The sequence below is a fragment of the Myxocyprinus asiaticus genome, chromosome 46 (genome assembly GCF_019703515.2).
Source record: "Myxocyprinus asiaticus isolate MX2 ecotype Aquarium Trade chromosome 46, UBuf_Myxa_2, whole genome shotgun sequence".
Taxonomy (NCBI): Eukaryota; Metazoa; Chordata; class Actinopteri; order Cypriniformes; family Catostomidae; genus Myxocyprinus; species Myxocyprinus asiaticus.
This window is the reverse complement of record NC_059389.1, coordinates 12,547,565-12,572,300: the sequence shown is the minus strand read 5'-3', so window position 1 is coordinate 12,572,300 and position 24,736 is coordinate 12,547,565. Positions and strand designations below refer to the sequence as shown.

The 24,736-nt window shown below is 44.1% G+C and overlaps 1 protein-coding gene across 1 annotated transcript in view; it reads right to left on the bottom strand.

Annotated features, from left to right (window-relative positions):
* LOC127435816 (synaptotagmin-9-like) overlaps window positions 1–24,736 on the bottom strand; it is a 48,093-nt gene that overhangs the window by 12,253 nt on the left and 11,104 nt on the right. Inside the window, exons 2-3 of the mRNA XM_051689544.1 lie at window positions 16,274–16,637; window positions 15,505–16,051 (exon numbers count right to left, since the gene is read on the bottom strand). Of these exons, the coding sequence (XP_051545504.1) occupies window positions 15,505–16,051; window positions 16,274–16,637 (911 nt within the window). The remainder of the gene's footprint in view (window positions 1–15,504; window positions 16,052–16,273; window positions 16,638–24,736) is intronic.

Genomic DNA, 24,736 nt, shown 5'->3' with positions numbered 1-24,736 from the left:
ATATTTAGTTATACAATCAGTTAAATTTTGACTTTTCACTACTTGTAACTAAATCTAACTGCACTACTGCCATTTAATTGTATCCCATGCTGCCAAAAAAAACAAAAAAACAATCTGTATAAATAAAATATAATAAAAATATCAACTGAAATATTGAAGTCAGTTCTGTTCCAAATTTAGGTCGAGTGGCAAAGTGCTCAGACGCAGTACCAGAAATGTCCTAAAACACAAATGAGAATTCAATAATTAGGCCTATTGCCATTATTACATTGTCTGATATTTAAATCTGGTATATGGCCATATACGAACAAATACAATTAGAGTTAATTTATTTGAGAATTTCTGTACACATTTAAATTCCATAAGTGTCTATTGTACTTAAGGGAAAAACTTAAGGTGTTTTATGCAACCGGGCATGGGGATTTACTTGTTATTCTTATTAAATAATATATTAATACAATAAATATTCATTCTGTTTAGGCAATAGTGTGAGGTTTCCATGGTTACATGGGCTGGCCTTTCTCAGTTTAGAACGCGGCATCAACCACGTGATCGTTGGTTGATTAGTAAGATATAAAGTTTGGGATCTAAATAAATCTAATGTTAGAAACACCACTCAACCCACATGTAAAGTGACAACATTTGATTGCACAACATTATATAACATGTTTACAAGATTATAATATTCTAATAACTTCTAAAATAACTGGTTACAATGCAAGTGCTGTTGGCAGTAAGAGCCAGCAACTATTTTAATTTTCACGGCATCTAAAAATGCAGCGCCCCTGTGAGAGATGCTAAAAACACAGTTAAACGGGGTGCAGTTGTCAAAAAACATCCATCTAGCTAATGTTTACATGGAAAACTATTGAAAAACAGCGCAAGCGTTCACCACTTGTTCACATGACACGGCACTAGCTGAAGTTTCTAAAAGTGACCTCTCAAGAAGACAGCCTTTTGTTTTAGTTGATTGTTGGGAAATTTCCACTGTATCCAGTGCTGTTTGTTCTCTGTATTCGTAAATATCCCGATACTGTTTTACTGTGTGAGAAACCGCTCCAAATGATTCAGTGAGAGAGTGCTCTGAATGAATTGTACTGATTCACGAATCGATTCAGACAGTTTTGCAAGCCTGTTTGGCCAGTTCACTGAAAAGAACCGACTCAAAAGAATTATTCATTCGCAAATTGGGCATTGCTAGTTCTTTTAAACAGCCAACAGAAATACGGAACACACTTCATGATTGGTGAAATATTCTGAGAGTAAATGTTTCTCAGGTCAGTCGGAGCACGCATGGTACACACAGTGCGTACGGCCGTACAGCTGCAGGCGCCACTGGTTATGACACATGCAAGAACCAATTGCATTTTGACTACTTATTGACTAAGACATGACAGTGAGTAAATACTGACAGAATTTAGGGGGGCCTGGGTAGCTCAGCAAGCATTGACGCTGACTACCACCTCTGGAGTCGCAAATTCGAACCCAAGGTGTGCTGAGTGACTCAAGCCAGGTCTCCTAAGCAACCAAATTGGCCCGGTTGCTAGGGCGGGTAGAGTCACATGGGGTAACCTGGCTGCGATTAGTGGTTCTCGCTCTCAATGGGGCATGTGGTAAATTGTGCGTGGATTGCGGAGAGTACATGAGCCTCCACATGTGGAGTCTCTGCAGTGTCATGCACAACAAGCCACATGATAAGATGGATTGACTGTCTCAGAAGTGAAGGCAACTGGGACTTGTCCTCTGCCACCCGGATTGAGGTGAGTAACCGTGCCACCACAAGGACCTACTAAGTAGTGGGAATTGGGCATTCCAAATTGGGGAGAAAAGGGGATAAAAAATATAAAAATAAAACTATTGACAGAATTTGTATTTTTGGGTGAACTATTCTTATAACAATTGTCAACCATTGCAGTGATTTATTGAAGCTAGATGGTAAGTATCTATGGTAAAATGGTAAACAGTACAACCTTTAACCTGATTTTCACAACATTTGCACTTTATATTGTTTCTTTCCCTGAGCCCTACTCTTGGGGGGGGGGGGGGTGTCAGGTTGGGTGGGGTATGATGGGAGGGGCGTGGTTTAGTGTCCAAGTTTTAATTAGGCACAAAAAACACACCCTCTTTTTTTGTGCAAGAGGCATTAAGGGTTGGACTTCGTGAAACGAGTTTCTTTCACGCTAGCTAATTAAATTACGCACTTCCATCTGTAGACTCTAGGATAACAGACGCCTCTGCTCTCATAAGCACTTAAATCAAGTCATCGTTAAATTATGATCACTTGCGCACTGTCAATGAAATTACAGTGCAGTTGCGAAGAGGATGGATGTGACTCTAAGAGAGTCTATCTAGAGTAATTTTCTATGTATCCCCCCACCCCCATCTATTTTTTGAAGAGACTATTAGCAAGTACAAGAGCTGGCCAGCCACCACATCAAAAAGAAAGCGTGGAGTTAAGAGACTGATGAATGTAAGGGCAAAGCAAAGAGGCTTGTTAACATTAGCTTAATCACTGATTTCCCATCTTACGGCGTGACCACAGGAAATACATTTGTACTCTGACGCTGGCACAAATCACTATAATTTCATTGCTATGTCTAGCCTGGACTTTGTAAAATCTTCTGTTTACATTTGAGTATACAGAGTTAAGTTTTAGTATTATGGACACTGGGGTCCAAAAGTCTGAGACCACTAGTGAAAATGCTTCTATTTTGCATTTTTCTAATTTAATACAAATTAGACAGCCTCAGATACCATTCACTCCATTGTTTGCAAAAAAGATGCAGTGAAGTGAATGGTAACTGAGGTTAACATAATATCTTCTTTTGTGTTCCATGGATAAAATAAAGTAACTTGGGTTTGGAAAAACATTTTGAACACCTTTCGTTTTACCATAGCATTAACATTTCTTTGTTTTAAAGTTTTCAAAATTCTAAAAATGTGTACATTTTGAATCCCAGATTTTCAATGTAGACTTTAGAATCCCACTGTATATGTATTAAAGCTTGGAATTGTTACATTCCAAAGCTCTCTGTTCTAAAGTTCCTCTGTTTCAACTTTACAAAAATGTCCTTTCAGTACTGTAGTCACAATACGATGAAAATGTCTCTTGGTTCGAGGTGAATCTTGACAGGAGATTGAATAGCACTAAATCCTGCTGATTGACCTTTTATTATTCCGGATTAGAGATCCCTCAATCTTTCTCTATCCAGCTGGGTGGAATGGATTGGCCTTTTCGTACCATAACTAGCTTGTGTTTTATTTATAGGCAGACCAAAATTACACCTTGAAGAGATCTGAGCAAACATAATCACTCATTTAGATTGGAATGTACTGTAGATTACTTAGGCTAACAGAGGAGTTGTGAAGAAGGAACCAATACTTTAAGTATTTTGTTTCAGACAACTCCGGTAAATTTGTTTTTCTGAGTTCACCATTAAAGTGTGTAATGTGCCTAATTAACGTTTTGTAACTAAAAATATGATATATAAATATTAACTGATGTAAAATACTGAACTATGTACAGTGTACGACAGATATGAGTCAATTTGTTATAATAAAAAAAAAACTAATCAGAGTTAAGTTAAAATCAGTATTGAAGTCATAGTGTTTTCTGCTAATTGGCATTCAATATAAAGACTTAGTAATGTGATACTGCGTTGATCATTACAGCGAAATATTATTAATTGTAATTGTCTTAATTGTAAAAGGAAAATATATAATCTGTTGATAAAATGCATTGATGGCCATTTAAGCACTGCAGTGACTGTTTAAATCATACATAGGCAATGTGTATGTAGTTATATTTTGTAGATGTTTCCTCACACATTTTGATGGGGAGTTGAATGAGCAGCCACAATACTAATTGATCTGAAACCCCATATCTGTTATATTTCATCCAAACTGATAATTGAGTGTACTGAGTGATAATGAGTACTCCGCATTTATGCAGGTTTATTTTTTTTTAATGAGTGTGCTTCCACTGGATGAACATTGATGCTGGATAAGGCTAGACTGCAAGATTCATGTGACATCACAACACGCCACCTAGTGGAGTGGAGCTGTTCATCAAGATTACAAGGAGTGCTTTGCGAACAAATAAGAGATCCAAGAGATTCAAACACTCAGAACACTTTGAATCATTTCAGTGATCACAAGATTTAAAACTACCCGGGTAATACAGTCATTTTCCCTCATTGGAACGTAAAGGACTGAGACATTTCTTCCTTTTTTTTCTTTTCAAGAAAAAGAGCTCTTTAGACTTTGGTGGGGTTGTTTTTTTTATTTTTCTTTTCCATATACAGGCCTGATTATGTTTTGCATGTTTCCATTCTGCAGATACTTGAAATTTTTTTTAATAAAAATTACACTTCTATCTCAAACATGTGTGGTTTGCTGTCTAAAATCCTCCTCTGAACCTAGAGGGCACTGTGCCCATCTGAATTAATTTGGATACCTAGATTATTATTCTGAATTCACCATGCTGTGTAGCGGTTACACTTTATTCAGAGTTGTTTTCCGATGTATTATGTTTTTGTATGTCATGATTCTGTACTGTGGATTGTATTTCATTTAAATCTAAGACCATCTGTACTGTTGAAACTCTCCTGTATTTTTGACAAGTTTCACTCAGAATCCCAAAAGTAATACAGAGAGTTAGTATGGAGAGAAAGACCTCTCTGACATCAGTGCTAGTACACTGTTAGCTGATCTGTAAAGATGTAATTTATATATATATATATATATATATATATATATATATATATATATATATATATATATATATATATATATATATACAATAACATTGAGAAAGTGCACAACAGGAATATATAGATGGATGATACAAATGATAATTATTTTGTGTACCTTGAGAAATGTATCACACTTTGGCATTATTCAATAAGTCCAATGAGTGTTTGCATAAACATGAATCATAATTAGGCCAAGTCTGATTTACATGTTTAAGGTTTGTCTTTAAAGCTGTCACCAAACGGAATCACAAAAATTATGATTGTTTTCAAACAGGTTTCCCGAACACTCCCCCTGTCTCCCATTGGCAAACAGATTGTCCCTCCTCAAACTCACACTATTTGTGGAGTAAGTGTTGCTGTGGCGAACTGGTTGGGATGCTTAAACATACAAAGCAATTTTTGATAGCACCACAGAGCCACAGTGTTTAAACAGTACTTCTGGGGGTAATCAACCTACGAATGGCTTTCTTATAGTTGTCTCGGCATATTGAGTTGGGATAGGAGAAAATATCTTAACATCAAAAGATTACCTACTTTAGCTTTAAGTATTTGATTTATAAATGTTTGCAATTAACTACCAAAAAACAGAGGAACACTGTACAGTAGTTTTAAAGCCATTAAGGCCATCATCTTGCAGTAATATTTGCTGGTTATCTATATGTAAACCCTTTCCATTTGTAAGTTAGATATACAATCATGCCTCAAAAAATTATTAATGCATGGATTACATGCATGGCTTGTGTTCCTCCTTGCTGGCCTTCTCTAGAGGAATGGCCAACTTATATGCACCGAAACAGCTTGTGACGCTTGCTAGCACTTTGACGCTAACCTCTAGATCTCTGGTAAAATACACTGGCTTTGGCTCTTACTAGCTCTTTCAAAGAAATATTTGATTCTTTTACATAAAAACACAGGTTTAAAAATAATTTAAAAAGACTTGAAATAACTACTACCCTAAGAGTAAAATCATAACATAAATTAATAAACCTAAAATATCAGACAAACAGAAAAACAGACAGACAGACGGACAGACAGACAGACAGACAGACAGACAGACAGACAGACAGATAGATAGATAGATAGATGAAGCAGACAGACAGACAGACAGACAGATAGATAGATAGATAGATAGACAGACAGACAGGGTTGGGGAGTAACGAAATACATGTAACGGGATTACGTATTTAAAATACAAAATATTAGTAACTGTATTCCACTACAGTTACAATTTAAATCATTGGTATTAGAATACAGTTACATTCAAAAAGTATTTTGAATACTGAAGAGATTACTTTGCATTTTATTGTCACTTGTTTCATTTAATATTTAGTCCTTTCAGATGGAAAAATGTATACATATAGATGATCAAATTTGAACAGCGGTGAAACACTTTCTTATGATGTGTTACATTCATATGTGCAGACAGAGAAGTAAGCTTGAAGTAAGTTTGGAGCACAAGAAATAGAAATAAACCTTGTGTAAATTGTCAGCTTTACGCTAAGCTAAAATGCTATTTATAGCCTTTATACATTTTTTTTCTGGTTGCAGTTGTTACCTCTCTGCTTCCGATGGCCACGATCGCAGTCTTACGTGCTTGAGCGCTGCCCATGTGGAGACACCGTTCGTGGATGGGTCATGTTCTTACTGCGAGAGCGTGACCAAAGCAATGTTGCGGTCATGGTTTTTCCTTCGTTAGAGGGAAAGACCACCCCAGCGGCTCCCCGCCTCGGTCCTTCAACCTATGGGTTTGAGGCAACGTTGGTTAGCACTGAGGGCGATTTGGGGACCCCAATGGGAGCCACTCCACCGGGTAAGTCCCCACGGACCTCCCATTCCCCAGTACGCTCATTTGCCCCGCTGGGATGAGACCGCCCCAGTCCCTTTCTTCCCGGAGGTGCATGAGGAGCTCATGAGGTCATGGCGGGCACCTTTTCACTGCCCGGACCCGGTCTCTGAGCTCCTCCGCTCTCACTACCCTCGATGGTGGGGCTACCAGGGGGAACTCAGCGATTCCCCAGGTGGATAAGGTGGTTGCGGTACACCTGTGCCCGCAAAACGCCGCTAGCTGACGGGGCCGCCTGAGACCCCCGTCCAGCGCCTGTAGGGTTACGTCGTCTCTGGTGACTAAGGCCTGCGGTGCCGCTGGATAGGCCACCGCCCTGCACGCCATGGCTCTCCTGCAAGTGCACCAAGCCAAGGTGCTAAGAGAACTGCACAAGGGTAGTTCTGACCCGGGATTGATGCAGGAGCTGCGCTCGGCGACCGACCTCGCTCTCCAGGTGATGTCCACCATGGTGGTCCAGGAGCGCCACCTATGGCTCAACTTGTTCGAGATGTGGGAAGCTGACAAGGTACGGTTCCTTGACACCCCATCTACCAGGTCAGCCTGTTTGGCAACACCGTCGAGGACTTTTTGGCGGTGAAACAGCAGACAGAGGCTATTCAGCACATCCTGCATCGGCGCGGTTCAAGACCTTGCACCTCGTCTGCTCGTCAACAAGGGTGTCCTCCTGCTGCAACAACACCGGTTCTGCCGCAGCCTGCCTCCGCAGCCCGGCCCCGGCATGGAGCCACCTGCAGGAAGCAGACGCCACCTGTCTCACGGCTGGCCGCCAAGAACCCAAGGAAGGCTTTGACGCGCCCCTGAGAAGGGCGACCCAGGCACGTGGAGACCTGCTGCAGGCCTAGAGATGGTAAGCAGACCAGTCCATTCCCCGGTGGAGGGCCGGGAGGAGAACCCTTCGCCTTTTCTTTGATTCGGTGCATGCCCAAAGGGCTGCGGCACCTACGCACTCAGAAAAGGAGCGGTTTCCTCATTTCCTGGGTCACATATCCTCATTTTCTGGGTCACATATCTGGTACCCTTCTGCAGAAGGTTAGATAAGGATAGAGGATAGAGCCTGTCCCTCCGGCCGAGATGAAGAAAGGGTTTTACAGCTCCTACTTCATCATACCGAAGAAAGGCGGTGGGTTGCGGCCAATCTTGGACCTGCAAGTACCGAACCAGGCTTTGCACAGAATCCCGTTCAAGATGCTGATGCAAAAACACATTCTAGCGAGCATCCGGCATCAAGATTGGTTCACGGCGGTAGACCTGAAGGACGCATACTTCCACGTCTCAGTTTTACCTCGACACAGACCCTTCCTGCGGTTTGCTTTCGAGGACCAGGCGTACCAGCACAAGGTCCTCCCCTTCGGCCTGTCCTTGTCCCCTCACGTCTTCACGAAGGTCACAGAGGCAGCCCTAAGGGAAGTGGGTGTCCGCATCCTCAACTGTCTCGATGACTGGCTAATCCTAGCTCACTCTTGGGATGTGTTGTGTGAGCACAGGGATCTGATGCTCATGCAACTCAGCCAGCTGGGGCTTCGGGTCAACTGGGAAAAGAGCAAGCTCTCCCTGGTTCAGTGCATCTCTGTTCTCGGTTTGGAGTTGGACTCAGTCTCGATGATGGCTTGCCTCACGAACGAGCGTGCACAGTCAGTGATGAACTGTCTGAAGGCATTCAGATGGAAAACAGCGGTCCCACTGAAACTTTTTCAGAGGCTCCTGGGGCATATTGCATCCTCAGCGGTGGCCACACCACTCGGGTTGATGCATTTGAGACTGCTTCAGCACTGGCATCAGACTCGAGTCCCGAGATGGGCATGGCACCGTGGGACACATCACGTGGTCGTCACGCCAATCTGTCACCGCTTCTTCAGCCCTTGGACCGACCTAGCATTTCTACGGGCAGGGGTTCCCCTAGAGCAGGTCTCCAGGTGCGTCGTGGTTACGACTGATGCTTCTGAGACGGGCTGGTGTGCCGTATGCAATGGGCACACAACCACCGGCTCTTGGACTGGCCCGTGACTACGTTGGCACATCAACTGCCTCGAGTAGTTGGCAGTACTGCTTGCCCTGCGAAGGCTCCGGCCATTGATCCAAGGGGCAAGCATGTGTTGGTCCGGATGGACAACACGGTGACGGTAGTGTACATCAACCATCAAAGCGGCCTATGCTCCCGTTGCATGTCACAACTCACCCACCGTCTCCTCCTCTGGAGTCAGCAGTGCCTCAAGTCACTGCGAGCCACTCACATCCTGGGTGACCTCAACACCAAAGTGGACGCACTGTCACGACAGGTTATGCTCAGGGGAGAGTGGAGACTCCACCCCCAGGTGGTCCAGCTGATTTGGAGTCGATTCGGTCAAGCGCAGGTAGACCTGTTTGCTTCCTGGGAATCCTCCCACTACCCACTATGGTACGCCCTGACCAAGGCACCCCTCGGCATAGATGCGCTGGCACACAGCTGGCCCCCGGGACTACACAAATATGCGTTTCCCCCAGTGAGCCTGCTTGCACAGACCCTGTGCAAGGTCAGGGAGGATGAGTAGCAGGTCGTCCTAGTAGCACCCTACTGGCCCACACAGACATGGTTCTCAGACCTCATGCTCCTCGTGACAGCCCCCCCCCCCCGGTGAATTCCCCTGAAGGACCTTCTTTCTCAGGGACGGGGCACCATCTGGCACCCACGACCAGACCTCTGGAATCTCCATGTCTGGCCCTTGGACGGGATGCGGAAGACTTTAGTGGCCTACCACCCGCGGTGGTAGACATGATCACTTAGGCTAGGGCTCCCTCTATGAGGCGTCTGTATGCCTTGGAGTGGCGTCTGTTCGCTAAGTGGTGTTCTTCCCGACGCGAAGATCCCCAGAGGTGCGCAGTCGGATCGGTGCTTTCCTTCCTGCAGGAGAGGCTGGAGGGGCAGCTCTCCCCCTCCACCTTGAAGGTGTATGTAGCCGCCATTTCGGCACATCACGATGCAGTTCCTGAGAGGCGCTAGGAGGTTGAATCCCCCCAGACCGTGCCTCAACCCCTCGTGGGACCTCTCGGTAGTCTTTCGGGGTCTACAGGGAGCTCCCTTTGAGCCCCTAGAGTCAGTTGAGCTAAAGGCACTCTCTTTGAAGACTGCCCTCCTGACTGTGCTCACTTCCATCAAGAGGGTAGGGGAACTGCAGGCGCTTTCTGTCAGCAAAACATGCCTGGAGTTCAGTCCGGGCTACTCTCACATGATCCTGAGACCCTGACCGGGATATGTGCCCAAGGTTCCCACGACCCTGTTTAGGGATCAGGTGTTGAACCTGCAAGCGCTGCCCCAGGAGGAGGCAGACCCAGCCTTGGCATTGCTGTGTCCGGTGCGTGCTTTAAGCATCTATTTGGATCACATGCAGAGCTTTAGAAGCTCCGAGAAGCTCTTTGTCTGCTTTGGCGATCAGCGGAAAGGAAGCGCTGTCTCCAAACAGAGGATTGCCCACTGGGTCATTGACGCTATCATGATGGCATATCACACTCAGGACGTGCCACCCCCCATGGGGCTACGAGCCCACTCTACTAGGAGTGTGGCGGCCTCCTGGGCCCTGACCAATGGCGCCTTTTTAGCAGACATCTGCAGAGCAGCAGGGTAGGCAACACCCAACACCTTTGTGAGGTTCTACAATCTCCGCGTTGAGCCGGTCTCGTCCCGTGTATTTTCAGGTACAAGCAGGTAAGTTCCAGGACAGCTGGCCAGGTGTACCGCTTGCGCATAGCGCCTTTTCCCTCCCCTGAGGCGAAGACATGTGCTTTGACTCCCAGTCGTGTTCATGAAGTTGTAATCCCTGGATGACTTTCCTCCTTAGCCCTGTGGCAGATGAGTTTGTGGAGAAACTTGCTGCCAGCCCAGTACATGTGCTAACTAAGCCCTGTACTGGGGTAGGTGCTCCACATGCGCTGGTTCCTAATAGGTGACCCCATGTTATATATCTTCCGCTAAATTGTTTCCCTGTCGGTAAACTGCATCTTCCTTGGGCAGAGGTTCCTCTGCCCCCAGTCACCATGTTTGTAGAGCTCCTCCCCCCTCGGGTAGGACCTACCATGGGACTTCTCCACATGACATACTTCCGACAAGACTCAGTAAGACCATGTGACGTATTTCCACTCAAAATCTGCCCATCTCACACCGCCAGACCTTGTAACACAGTTCAGCTTATTGTGGGGTTTCGTATAGGGACCCCTAGTGTCACTACATCGACACAACATTAAGTGAGTGACAGATAGGGAATGCCCTGGTTACTTTCGTAACCTCCATTCCCTGATGGAGGGAACGAGACGTTGAAAATGGCCAGGACCTTGTCTCGGCTCCTCAGCACAAAACCTGAATGAGTGGTTGCGAGCCAGCCTTTTTTCAAAATCAGAAGTGTTATAGGCTCCCAAGAGTTACCCCTAGTGTCACTACATCGACACAACATCTCGTTCCCTCCATCAGGGAACGGAGGATACGAAAGTAACCAGGACGTTTTCAGAGAATGTATTTTTAACATGTGTATTTTGTTAAAAAATATGTGTATTTGAGTTTTTATAGTCAAAACAAGTGAAAAAATCTACCAGTGCTGAAGAAGTAATCCAAAGTATTTAGAATACATTACTGACCTTGAGTAATCTAATGGAATACGTTACAAATTGCATTTTACAGCATGTATTCTGTAATCTGTAGTGGAATACATTTAAAAAGTAATTCTCCCAACCCTGTAGATAGATAGATAGAAAGATAGATAGATAGATAGATGCAACACAATTGTATACAAATGTAACTTGCATCTCTATATCCACTAAGGGGTCTGAAAAAGGGCCTGAAAAGGCTTAAGATCCCTGTTACAGACTTGTCAATTGAAATTTTTTCAATAATCCACCAAAGTTGTTAAAGAGCCCATATTATGCTAAATTACAGGTTCATTATTTTATTTTGGGGTCTACTAGAATAGGTTTACATGATTTAATGTTCAAAAAATACATTATTTTTCTCATACTGCACATTTCTGCTAAACCTACTTTCATCCTCTGGCTCAAACACTCTGATTTAGGTCCTGTCTCTTTAAAGCCACCCTTTCCAAAAAGCCCAGTCTTCTCTAATTGGTCAGCTTGCCTAGTCAGTTGTGATTGGTCAACTGCATAGAGTGTGTGTTGGAAATGTAATGGCCCTTACCATAACTGAGTTTCAGGCTTCCTGAGCAGCTGTAAACACTATTGTAACTATGGTAAAAGTGCCGTCGGCTTTTGCCGTACCAGTTCGAGCCTGAGTCCGATAATGAAAGTTTGGAAGAAAAAGCTGATCGACCCGAACCACCTTCGCAAGCATGACTTGAGCAGGACGTTTCACAGTGGTAAGTTTTCATTTTGTAGCTTTCTTACAAGTACACTGTTGATTATTGTGAACCTAACAAAGCTACAAGTAAAAGACATGTAGTGCATCTAAGTTAGTCATCATTTGCTGGAATGGGTGTAGCCGAAATTCTTTCACCCGAGCTATGAACAGAAAACAGAGGCTTACTCCCGGTTAGTGAGCAAGTTGCAGTGGACTACTGTGGATAGTGGCTGAAACACTACAGCTTGTAATTATATAATTATATAAGACTCAAGATCAACCATTTTGTTACACAGTTTTAGGTAAAAGCCGGCCAACAACTGAATAGTAAACCCTTACCAAAACAATAACATTACATAGCAAGTTAGCCGAGCACTACCATGGATTGCAGACATAAAATTACAGTTTGTAAAAATAAATCCATCTCCACACTTGATCACTATTCATGATAGTAAGAACGACAAACAATCTGCATAATTCTATACAACTGTAGGTAAAAGTGGGCCTGCAGCTGATCAGCAAAACTATTTCAACACAATATCTTTGTAACATAGGAAACTATGGCATGATTATATAAAGCTATTTTTAACTTAGGTATTGGTCTATCTTTGTAAATTGTAGTGGTCATGACCTGTGGGTAGAAATACTGTTTCTCTAATTAAGTGTCTACTATCTAAGGGGACTAAACAAAATACTTTTAGATAAAAGAGCAAGCATGAGCAGCCATCTAAATAGTATTTAGTCAATTACCTCTGTCTAATGACCAACACTGGCGTGTTTATGATTGTGAGATCCATGTACACGGCCGGCGCGAGACTCTCTAAGTGACCTAGGAATCCGAATGAACGAGTACAATATAAAATAAAGAGTTAAATATGATGATCAAATGTTAAACCAAATTTAATAATAATAATTAAGATTGGAACATTAATATATCCTTGGAAACTTTTATAATTGGAGTCAGATAAAATAAACGGGGATCATAAAATGAATAATATATTTATTTAATTGGAACGAAATAACTTAATGCGCACGATAAGTCAGAACTCGCAGGAGACCTTCAGCCACACCATTGGATACCGTCCTTGGGCCTTTGGGTGGCCTCCCCCTTACAATGGCATAATACAAATAAACTGACAGGAAAGCTTATCCCGTCTTGTTCTTTCTTGTCTAAGGGCATTTACTTCTAGACAACTGGGGCAAGCCCTCCTCTGAGACTGAAGTATGAGACCGATCAATTTCCCACAGTCAGATCTCTATCTTGTCACCCTCCATTTAAAACAATAAACCTACAACCACTGTATATTCATGTCTGAGCAAACTCTCCAGCTATTTCAAATGTGGGTCACCCATATGTGGGCCAAGTGTGATTATGAAATATTCACGCTTCTGAAAGTATATTTTCATGTTGCAACCTCTGAAGCATGGAAGTGATCCAGGGAGGGAGAAAACTGCCCTCAAATATTTCAGTTGTACTTTCAGTATGACCATTAAATGTTTCCATAAACAATAAAAGACTATTTTACTTAGGAGCAGTCACATGGGTTTAATAATCAACTATCTTACCATACATATCAATCTAAAATATTTCCTAAACTCCTTTATGTATGTACTTTACCTACTGCACTGGAGTTTTTAAATGTGTTTTATCAAATTGATTTTCTTCTACTATAAGTGCTGTTTTGCATGCTATTGTTTGGTTTAATTTAACCCAGCACTTTAATCAATGTACAAATTCCTTGCATAGATTTCCAATACTAGCCTCTTCTACCTGAATAGCATAATTCTGAGTCATACACTCCAGTCCCCCACAGAGTTGCAACACTACGTATAGCAACTAATACAACCTTTACCTTTACCTAAAACATACTGTACACAGTACATATACCACATACTGTGCCTTATCACTGTTTTGTGTTACTCATACTCCCCTGGGAACTATTTAAATGACCCTTGCATCATGCTGTATACAGTATCTGAACATTACATACAGTATACTCATTCTGCACCTGCCACTCCAACAGACTGTTCATGTACTTGTACATCTTTTATACTTAGTAATATTGTGTGCAATATGTGTATTATAATGTATATTGTGGCAATTGTCTATATTATGAGTATAATGAAGATATTCCATATTACTGTATGTGTACTGTATTCTGTGCATAGTTAGTATATTATGCAGTCTGTATATCATGTATATTGTGCTATACTGTCACCACTGTGGAGGACCACAAACCCAAGGTTTTCACTCGTGCATATGGTGTAGTGACCCAAAATTATTTGATTTGACAATTTTAAGATGAATGGTGTATTTTAAGATTAATCGAGATTTAAAAAAACAAAACCTACCTCCCTGCCCTAAACCTTAAACCTGAACCTAACCGATAGTGTCATGAAAAGCAAATGTGACATGTAAAACACAACTGCTGAAGCAACCACATAATTTTTTTGTGCTTCTATGACACATTCAGTTCACGTGTTTACATGCGTGAACACTTTAGAACACACTCCGGTTTTTGCATTGCAAGTGCAATGCTTTATCAGCTGAGCTACTGCGCAATATGATCATACCTGAGGAAGCTTGTGAATGTAGTTGGTTATAAAGCAAATGTTGAAATGTATGCCTCATGAACTATAGTAAAAGGGTTTAGATTGTGTGAGGAAGAGGGTGAAAAGTACATCGTTTATGAACTGATAATCTGCACTTTATTTGTGTGAAAGGGAGTCAAAGTAATTGTGTTGTAGCACCTCTAGGGTTCATTTCATTAGGAAACTGCCTCAATACGCATGTAAAAATAATTTAGCAAAAATTTACAGGTAGGTATAGTAATGTGACTCTGACAAGAGATTGGACTGTTCTTAATGTTTAGAGCTTATTTTGCCCCTGAGAACATTATTTGAGAAGGCCAAGAGCAATACATTTTTATAATCTCAGTTTATATCTATCAGTTTTTATAGTCTCAATAATAATCATAATTCTAGTGTTATTTGCCCAAATCGGCAACAAAACTTTAGTATATAGTATACATGCTCACTAAGCTCTTTTATTAGGAACACCTCTACACCTACCTATTCATATGATTATCCAATCAGCCAATCATGTGGCAGCAGTGCGATGCATAAACTCATGCAGATGCGGGTCAGGAGCTTCAGGTAATGTTCACAATGTGATCTCATTGTTTTCGACCATGGCATGATTGTTGGTGCCAGACGGGCTGGTTTGAGTATTTCTGCTGATCTTCTGGAATTTTCACGCACAGCAGTCTCTAGAGTTTACACAGAATGGTGCCAAAAACAAAACAAAACAACATCCTGTGGGCAGCAGTTCTGCGGACAGAAATGCCTTGTTGACAAGAGAGGTCAACGGAGGATTGTCAGACTGGTTTGAGCTGACAGAAAGGCTGCAGTAACTCAGATAACCACTCTGTACAATTGTAGTGAGCAGAATAGCATCTCAGAATGCACAACATGTCGAACCTTGAGGCGGATGGGCTACAACAGCAGAAGACCATGTCAAGCACTTTATTAGGACCTTAGTGTTCCGAATAAAGTGCTCGGTGAGTGCAGATACAGTGAGGAGGACTTACCGCGCTAACATAAAGGATATCCCTGCAGAGCCTGGTTTCCTGTGGAAAGTCAGGTAGATCCAAGAAGTTGTCCACCACCACTTGGCCAATCACATCATGACGTGAGAAGCGGTCAAAGTCATACACACTGAAATGCAGCTTGCGAGTTGGTAGCTCGCCGTAGGCCACGGGAAAAAGGAACACCTCGTCAAAGATGGGGTTTAGAGTCTTGCGGTGCACCTTAGTCTGATGCTTGGTTTTGCGGTCTGGCAGTAGGTAGATCTTCACGTAGGGGTCCGATGTTCCAGTAAAGTCCTTGGCAGGTAGATCTTGGGCCTTATGGATCTTCACAATGAGTTGCTCTAAGTCACAGTCATATTTGAGGATGAAGTGCAAGCGGCCACAGCTGTCTGCTCGCCTACCATCATCTGTGTCCACAGAGCGTTGCTTGTACAGCTCAGGCTTGATGCGGCCCAGGCCTGGACCAGTTATGGACTCTTGTCTCTGGAATTGAGCCATGTTGAAATCAGGGTTGGAGACATTCATCTGTCTCCGGATGGAATTATGCCTGAAGCAAGAAGAAAGCACTCAAGTTTCTCATGGGGGTGGATCTCTATTGGCCTATTTGCTGGCTTCATATGCTAGTCATCTTCTGAATAACTAGACAAAGTAGAACTTTAATTAAAGGTCACAGGAGCCCACAATGTCTGACAAATGCCAACTGGGGATTGCTAAATTAATATCTATGGTGGGGTGATTACGGTTGATGAAGTTGGAAAACCTGACTCACCTGACAGATGAGGTTGGCTCGGTGACTTGTCGCTGTACGCGAGCTATGTGGATGTGGTTAAGCTCCTTGGCTTTAGTCTGGGCCTCCAGCTGGATGTCTGGGGATGTATGGCTGATCTTCATGGCTGACTCTGGGAGCACTGTTGAGGCAGAGGGATCTTTCCCAAAGTCTTCACTGTATTCCCGTTCCAGGCCCTCCACCTCGTTCAGGACTGGCTGCTGCTCGCCCTGGTGGTCCTTTAGGCTGGGCAAGAAGCGATCGCGCCATGGAACCCAAAACAGCTTCCATGACACAAAGAGGGAGACAGCAAACAGTGCCAGGCCACATGTGGTCACCAAAAGGGACAAAAGGCTCACAGACACATCTGAAAAGACCAGAAGAGACATAAAGCTGGTTATTGGATGCTGTCTAAGACTGTGGCAAAATGTAGTTTAATACTTTAACCAACAAAGTGACAATCGATGAAAGCTATCTCTTTCATGTAAAAGAGTCTTGGTCCTAACCATCTGTGATGAGCAACAAGACATTTTGTCACCTTTCCGCATTTTGTTGCTTGTTTTTTATTAGTAGCATTGCGTTTGGTAGTTCTGCCAACCGCGAAATATTATTGGTCCAAGGTCCTGCTTTAAATTACTGCATAACATTAAACATCAAATATGCTCTGATTAGATTTTAACATGTCATGTCACACAAAAGTTTCAACATGATCACATGGAAAATTGACATGTTGCTACTGAATATTCCAGCAACCTGATATCGCCCACATTCTGTTGAATTACTGATAAGCACCATCCCTCATCAGACATTTTTTTATCAATTCAAATGTGTTTACCATTTCTTGTGGAGCTATTGATTATGATGCGCAAGCAGCCTTAAGGCCACTGGTTCTGATCCCCTGTAACCCAGGGAGTAGTTGCGTTCACATAAACAATGATGAACGTGATTCGGAGGATGCATTTTCCCTCTAAGGAGATGGGATGGCAGTCCAAAGTTACGAAGGTTTTTGTACTTCTTCAAAAATGAACAAATTGACATTGATGAGTTTGCAGGTTAGTGAAACTGGTGTAACTGCACAAACTGAACGATTATAAATTGTGATGTTTATTATGCAATTTCTCTGTATTTAGCATTGAATAGGTCTTTCGTTCAAGCTGTCAAACCACAAAACAACATACAAGTAACTGAAAATACATTGTGTAGGCTCTAGGAAAGATACACGTTCACAACAGATCATCCAGTGATGGCTAGAGTAAATAATCTTTGTTCTTTCATAATGATTTGTATTGAATTTAATGGAAAACTATGCGAGTTGCGCTCCGTGGCACTTCAGAATGTTGACACTGAGCGTTGCTGGTTGTGCGTACCTTCATAGAAAATAATTAATCGTTTCTAATTTTAGAACGGGCCACGTTGTCCGCCAAACGCGTGCATTGTGCGACCTCCTTTAAATTACCCTACCACTCACACCTAACCAAATTTGTGTTGAGAAATATGTCTGAAGAGACAAAGACTTTTTTTGTGCAACGAGCAGCCCAATTTATATAAAAAAAATAAAAAATAAAAAAAATACCGATATATATCGATAATCGTCAGGAAAATCTTCCGATTATCGATGCGTGAAAAAGGCATCGATCCCAAGCCTACTAATAATCTTTATCAGGAGACCAACCCCAGAAATGAAAAGATTTTCAAAATAATAAAAACAGACTTTTAAAAATACTTTAAAAACATTAGTTGTTGGTACAAGGCATGTTATCACATTTTTAAGCACCATTTTCAAATATACAAAGCTATCCAGATATTGCGATGTTTTAAGTCACCAATATCTGGGTTACAGTTAAACTACAACTCTTGCTGCTAAATGTACAGTGATAGATGGTACATTTAAGACCCACTCTACTGTCTCTTCTTCTCCCTCCCTCTTTCTTTCTTTCTCTCTCTCTTGAGATGGTTTTTCTGAATTAGGCCACCCAGGCAGAGAGGCTTTTAGTGTGGACTGAATGAATCCAATGTCAGACTGGACTTCCTCTTGCTTATCTGTCCACTCCAAACTGTTCTCCCCATACTAAAGAATATATACGTTCAGGCTACTTCTGTAGTTCATCATCTTTCATTATGCAAACACCTCATGCACAATGATAGAAAGAGATGGAAATAATTTCCCCGGCCTAACTTATAACTAAAGATGAAAGAATCTTAGATAAATGCCTTTATGATTACTACTCAGAAGTACTGTTCAGGGATAGGCAGCCTCCAGAAAAGAAACTGATGAATTAATGTAGTATGACCAAGCTTTAGAAATAAATATAGTGGAGCCTTAAAGTCTGAGACCATACTGCAAATCTGAGACTCAAAATCTAATTTAAACCTGGAAAAAAACAAAACAAAGAAATGTCATGACAAAAAATAATTAAGAAATATTATTTGGAAACTTATCAAATAAGAAAATTTATAACATTGACCATGTTTGCTACTTTGTTCAAAAGGTCAGATTTCTTTGCTTCCATTGAAGCACACAAGATGCTCTTTGGTTTCTTAAATCTTATTGTGTTAACATGGATCATCAGGTTTTGAACAGTTATGGAATGCATGCCAGCTTGAGTACATGTTGTTATTACAGCAAAAAGAGGACATACCAAATACTAAGAAATTCTGAAACACATTCATTGTTTCACTTTAATTGTTATGCTTATTCTATAATTTGTAATGAAAAAAAAAAAAAAATAGCAAAAGCAAAATAGAAGCATTTTCACAAGTGGTCTCAAACTTTTGGACGCCACTGCATCTAATTAACTTTTTTTTTTTTTTTTTTTTATGTAGGAGGCTTCATATACACTCAATCAACAAAAAAATTTGTTTTCCCTAAGTTTTTAGAATAATTAGTTATACTTCCCAATAAATCATGAGAAAATAATATTGCATTATATTGATTCGGCTGTTCTGAAATTTCATGAGTCCTCATTAAAGCGAACACACTCCATTTGATAAAACCTCCGGCAGGCTTCATACCAGCAAATCATGAATTGAATCGATTAATAATTTCTTCCTTTTATAATGCTGTCAAAGTGTAATCGGCATTATTAGCATTTAGCACTGTTCCATTCACTTTACACTCAGTGGGACTTCACACAGAGTCAATGACACACTAAATTAACTATGGGCTTCATTTGTGTAATGTGCACTAATCCATAAGCTTGACATCCAGCACACTTAGAATACAACAATATCCCTGTTTTTGTAAATCGAGTCATGAAATTAGGTAGCCATTTTGAGAGGGTGTTTTGATATTATGGAAATATTGTGACAAATCCATTAAGTAAAAAATTATTTTAAGACCTTGCAGTAAATACAGTATTAAGAGTTAAAATAAACTCATATAGACTGAGATGGGTTTAAACTGCACAATACTCATATTCCCTTACATTCACTAACTCTTTAGAGTCAGGATACGTATACATAAAATGAATAAATGATGCAACAGAGAACATGCTCTGACTAGCAGCCTTCCTGGGACCCATATACAGTGCGATAACATGTCATGCATATTGTTTCTGTGGGGGACACCCAAGGTAAGCTAAATAGGACACATCAGCATGCACTGCGTCATGAATAAATTATGCAAATTGCAGTGTTACTCTTTTGTTTCGTTTTCTTTACTATTTTCTGCTTTTATTTATGCTGTTGGTTGTTGTCATTGTTGTCACTTTTTGTTATTTGTCATGTAGCAATAATTCAAAGCTCATCATTTTACTCAGTGATTTGTTTGATGATTGTCACCATTGTTGTGATTTGCATGTAAAGTGTTAAGCATCTTGCATTTCTCCATGATAAATCTAAGTAGAGGGATCATCAACTATCCATTTACCATTAATGACAGTTTAATTTTCCTCTGACAATGGGATAGCACTGACTATATCCATGGTTATCAATCATTTGAAATTCTTTATTCAATTTGGATTTAATTAAAATTAATTTGATTGAATTTAGGAAGTCAAGTTTACCTAAAAGACATTAAGCTCATAAAATGTTCCGGTTACTTGCGTAACCTCCGTTCCCTGATGGAGGGAATGAGACATTGTGTCGATGTAGTGACACTAGGGGTCACTCTTGGGAGCCCGAAACACCTCTGGTCTTTGATAAAAGGCCTATGAAAATTGGCGAGTGGTATTTGCATGCCACTCCCCCGGACATATGGGTATAAAAGGAGCTGGTATGCAAATACTCATTCAGGTTTTATGCTTAGGAGCCGAGACAAGGTCCGGCCATTTCAGCAGGTAGTTCAGTGTTGTGGCAGGAGGGACACAAAGTCTCGTTCCCTCCATCAGGGAACGGAGGTTACACAAGTAACCAGGACGTTCCCTATCTGTCAATCACTCGACGTTGTGTCAATGTAGTGACACTAGGGGTCCCTATACAAAATGCTGCAACTGGCTGAACTGTGTTACGTGAACTGGCGGTGTGTGACGGGCAGACATCTGTGTGCCACGTAGCCAGCGCACCAGACCGACACATAACCTCCCCCAACATAGTTATGAGTGTCGAACGGCCCTTTGGGGACAAGTCGACTACCCAAAAGATAGAGACAGGCTAACCCAGTCATGGCCTCTTTTCCCCTTCATTTTTTCCACTCACTAAAAAACAAGGGGGATTATCCGACTGGGCCGCCAGATCTAATTGGGGGTTGTCCCTCCCAAGGGGAGGACACCGCAGAGACCACACCTCGCCCAAAGGGGGGGGGGGGGGTATTTCAGTGGAAAATATGTCACATGGTCTTGCTGACCATGTGGACAGTCTCATGGTAGATCCTACCCAATGGGGGAGGAGTTGCTACAAACATGGAGACTGTGGCAGAGGGGGCTCTGCCCAAGGAAGACGCAGTTTGCCAACAGGGAAACGAATTAGCGGAAGATATACATCACATGGGGTTACCTTACAGGGAACTGCCACATGCGGATCACCTACCCCAGAACAGGGCTCTTAGTTAGCACGTGTACTGGGCCGGCAGTGAGTCTCTCCGAAAACTCGACTGCCACATACCGGGGGCGGCACGTCCTGGGTGTGATATGCCAAAGTTATGGCATCAATGAACCAGTCGCTGTGCACCAAAGCAGACAAAGAGCTGCTCAGAGATCCTAAAGCTCTGCGTGCGATCCAAATAGATGCGTTAAGCGTGCACCGGACACAGCAACGACAGGGCTGGGTCTGCCTCCTCCTGAGGCAGCGCTCACAGGTTCACCACCTGGTCCCTAAAAGGGGTCGTGGAAACCTTGGGCACATAGCCCGGTCGGGGTCTCAAGATCACGTGAGAGTAGCCCGGACTGAACTCCAGGCCTGTTTCGCTGACAGAGAACGCTTGCAGGTCTCCTACCCTCTTGATGGAAGTGAGCGCAGTCAGGAGGGCAGTCTTCAAGGAGAGTACCTTAAGCTCAGCTGACTGCAAAGGCTCAAAAGGGGCTCTCTGTAGATCCTGAAGAACTACAGAGAGGTCCCATGAGGGAACGAGGCACAGTCTGGAGGGGTTCAGCATCCTGGCGCCTCTCAGGAACCTGATGATCAGGTCGTGCTTCCCTAAGGACTTACTGTCCACTGTGTCATGGTGTGCTGCTATAGCAGCAATGTACACCTTCAAGGTGGAAGGGGACAGCCACCCTTCCAACCTCTCCTGCAGGAAGGAAAGCACTGATCCGACTGCTCATCTCTGGGGGTCTTCCCATCAGGAAGAACACCACTTAGTGAATAGATGCCACTTTAAGGCATACAGGCACCTCGTAGAGGGGTCCCTAGCCTGAGTGATCGTGTCTACCACCGCTTAAGTCTTCCACGTCCCGTCCAGGGGCCAGACATGGAGATTCCAGAGGTCTGGTTGTGGGTGCCAGATGATGCCCCGTCCCTGAGAAAGAAGGTCCTTCCTCAGGGGAATTCACCGGGGGGTGGGGGAGGGAGCTGTCGCGAGGAGCGCGAGGTCCAAGAACCACGTCTGGGTGGGCCAGTAGAGTGCTACCAGGACGAACTGCTCCTCATCCTCCCTGACCTTGCACAGACACATCTATGCCGAGGGGTGCCTCGGTCAGGGCGTACCAGAGCGGGCAGTGGGAGGATTCTTGGGAGGCGAACAGGTCTACCTGTGCCTGTCCGAATCGACTCCAAATCAGCTGGACCACCTGAGGGTGGAGTCTCTCCTGCCACGACAGCGCATCCGCAGTAGTGTTGAGGTCGCCCGGGATGTGAGTGGCTCGCAGCGACTTGAAGTGCTGCTGACTCCAGAGGAGGAGACGGCGGGCGAGTTGTGACATACAACGAGAGCACAGACTGCCTTGGCGATTGACATATGCTACCGTTGCCGTGTTGTCTGTCCGAACTAACATGTGCTTGCCCTGGATCAACGGCTGGAACCTCCGCAGGGTGAGCAGAATTGCCAACAACTCGAGGCAGTTGATGTGCCAATGTAGCCGCGGGCCCGTCCATAAGCCGGTGGCTGCGTGCCAATTGCAAACAGCGCCCCAGCCTGTTTTGGAGGCGTCTGTCGTGACCACAACGCACCTGGAGACCTGCTCTAGGGGAACACCTGCCCATAGAAATGAGAGGTCAGTCCAAGGGCTGAAAAGACGGTGACAGATTGGCGTGATGACCACGCGATGTGTCCCGCGGCACCATGCCCATCTCGGGACTCGAGTCTGAAGCCAGTGCTGAAGCGGTCTCATATGCATCAACCCGAGTGGGGTGGCCACCACCGAGGATGCCAAATGCCCCAGGAGCCTCTGAAAGAGTTTCAGTGGAACCGCTGTTTTCTGTTTGAACGCCTTCAAACAGGCCAGCACCGACTGTGCGCGCTCGTTCGTGAGGCGCGCTGTCAAAGAGACTGAGTCCAACTCCAAACCGAGAAAAGAGATGCTCTGAACCGGGAGGAGCTTGCTCTTTTCCAAGTTGACCCGAAGCCCTAATCGGCTGAGGTGCGAGAGCACCAAGTCCTTGTGTGCACACAACATGTCCCGAGAGTGAGCTAGGATTAGCCAATCATTGAGATAGTTGAGAATGCGAATGCCCACTTCCCTTAATGGGGCAAGAGCTGCCTCTGCGACCTTCGTGAAGACGCGAGGGGACAAGGACAGGCCAAAAGGGAGGACCTTGTACTGATACGCCTGACCCTCGAATGCAAACCGCAGGAAGGGTCTGTCGAAAAAGTACGCGTCCTTCAGGTCTACCGCCGCGAACCAATCTTGATGCTGGATGCTCGCCAGAATGCGTTTTTGCATCAGCATCTTGAACGGGAGTCTGTTCGGTACTCGCAGGTCCAAGATTGGCCGCAACCCACCGGCTATTTTCGGTACAATGAAGTAGGGGCTGTAAAATCCCTTCTTCATCTCGGCCGGAGGGACAGGTTCTATCGCACCCTTCTGTAGGAGGGTAGCGATCTCCGCATGCAAGGAAGCAGCGTTTTTGTCCTTCACCAAGGTGAAGTGGATACTGCTGAACCTGGGCGGATGCCTGGTGAACTGAATCGCGTAGCCGAGTAGGACGGTCCAGACCAGCCATCGCAACGGATTGGAAAGCGCAAGCCACGCAACCAAGTTCCAGGCAAGGGGGACCAAAGGGACAACGTTGTCAGACGTACTGGCGGGTGGGGCCTCACGGCGGGTGGAGCTCGAGGTGCCACACCACGTCGTGGCCGTGCTGAGTCTAGAGACTTCAAAGCACTTACCTGTCTCCTTGTGACCACCCCCAGAACAGCCTGGGACAGGGGAGGAAGAGGCCTGTCCTCGCAACCCGTGGAGACTATCACATCGGGGGTGGATGTGTGTCACAGCTGGGCGCTCAGGGGCAGGGAGACCGCCGCTGGAGCACCAATCCTGCAAGGGAAAAAAGGTGGACGCTGGTCATGATGACGACCGTGCACACTGGGTATGTGACCCAGGGAAGGAGGAAACCGCTCTTTTGCTGAACTGTTGGGTACCGCAGCCACTTGGACATGCGGCGAAATCAAATAAAATGGCAACAAAAGATTCTACACCAGGCCCTCCACTGGGGAGGGAGTGGTTTTACTACCAGCTCCAATGCAGTGGGTTTCATTGACCCTGGTTCACCCGTCTCAGGGGTGCTTTGTCGACCTTCATGGGTTCTTGGCGGCCAGCCATGAGACGGGTGGTGTCTGCTTCCTGCGGTGGGCTCCATGCCGGGGCTGGGCCGAAGGGGCAGGCTGCGACGGAGCCGGTGCAGTCACCGCAGGGGGATGCCCTTGGCGACGAGCAGACAGGGTGTGGGATATTGAGCCGTGCTGGGGCAGGATATGCCGGATAGCCTCCGTCTGCTGCTTCACTGTCAAGAACTGCTGGGCAAAGTCCTCGACGGTGTTGCTGAATAGGCCAGCCTGGGAGATGGGGGCAGCAAGGAACCATGTCTTGTCGGCCTCATCCATCTCGACCAGGTTGAGCCAAATATGGGAACCCAGCTGAGGCTTCTGCATCC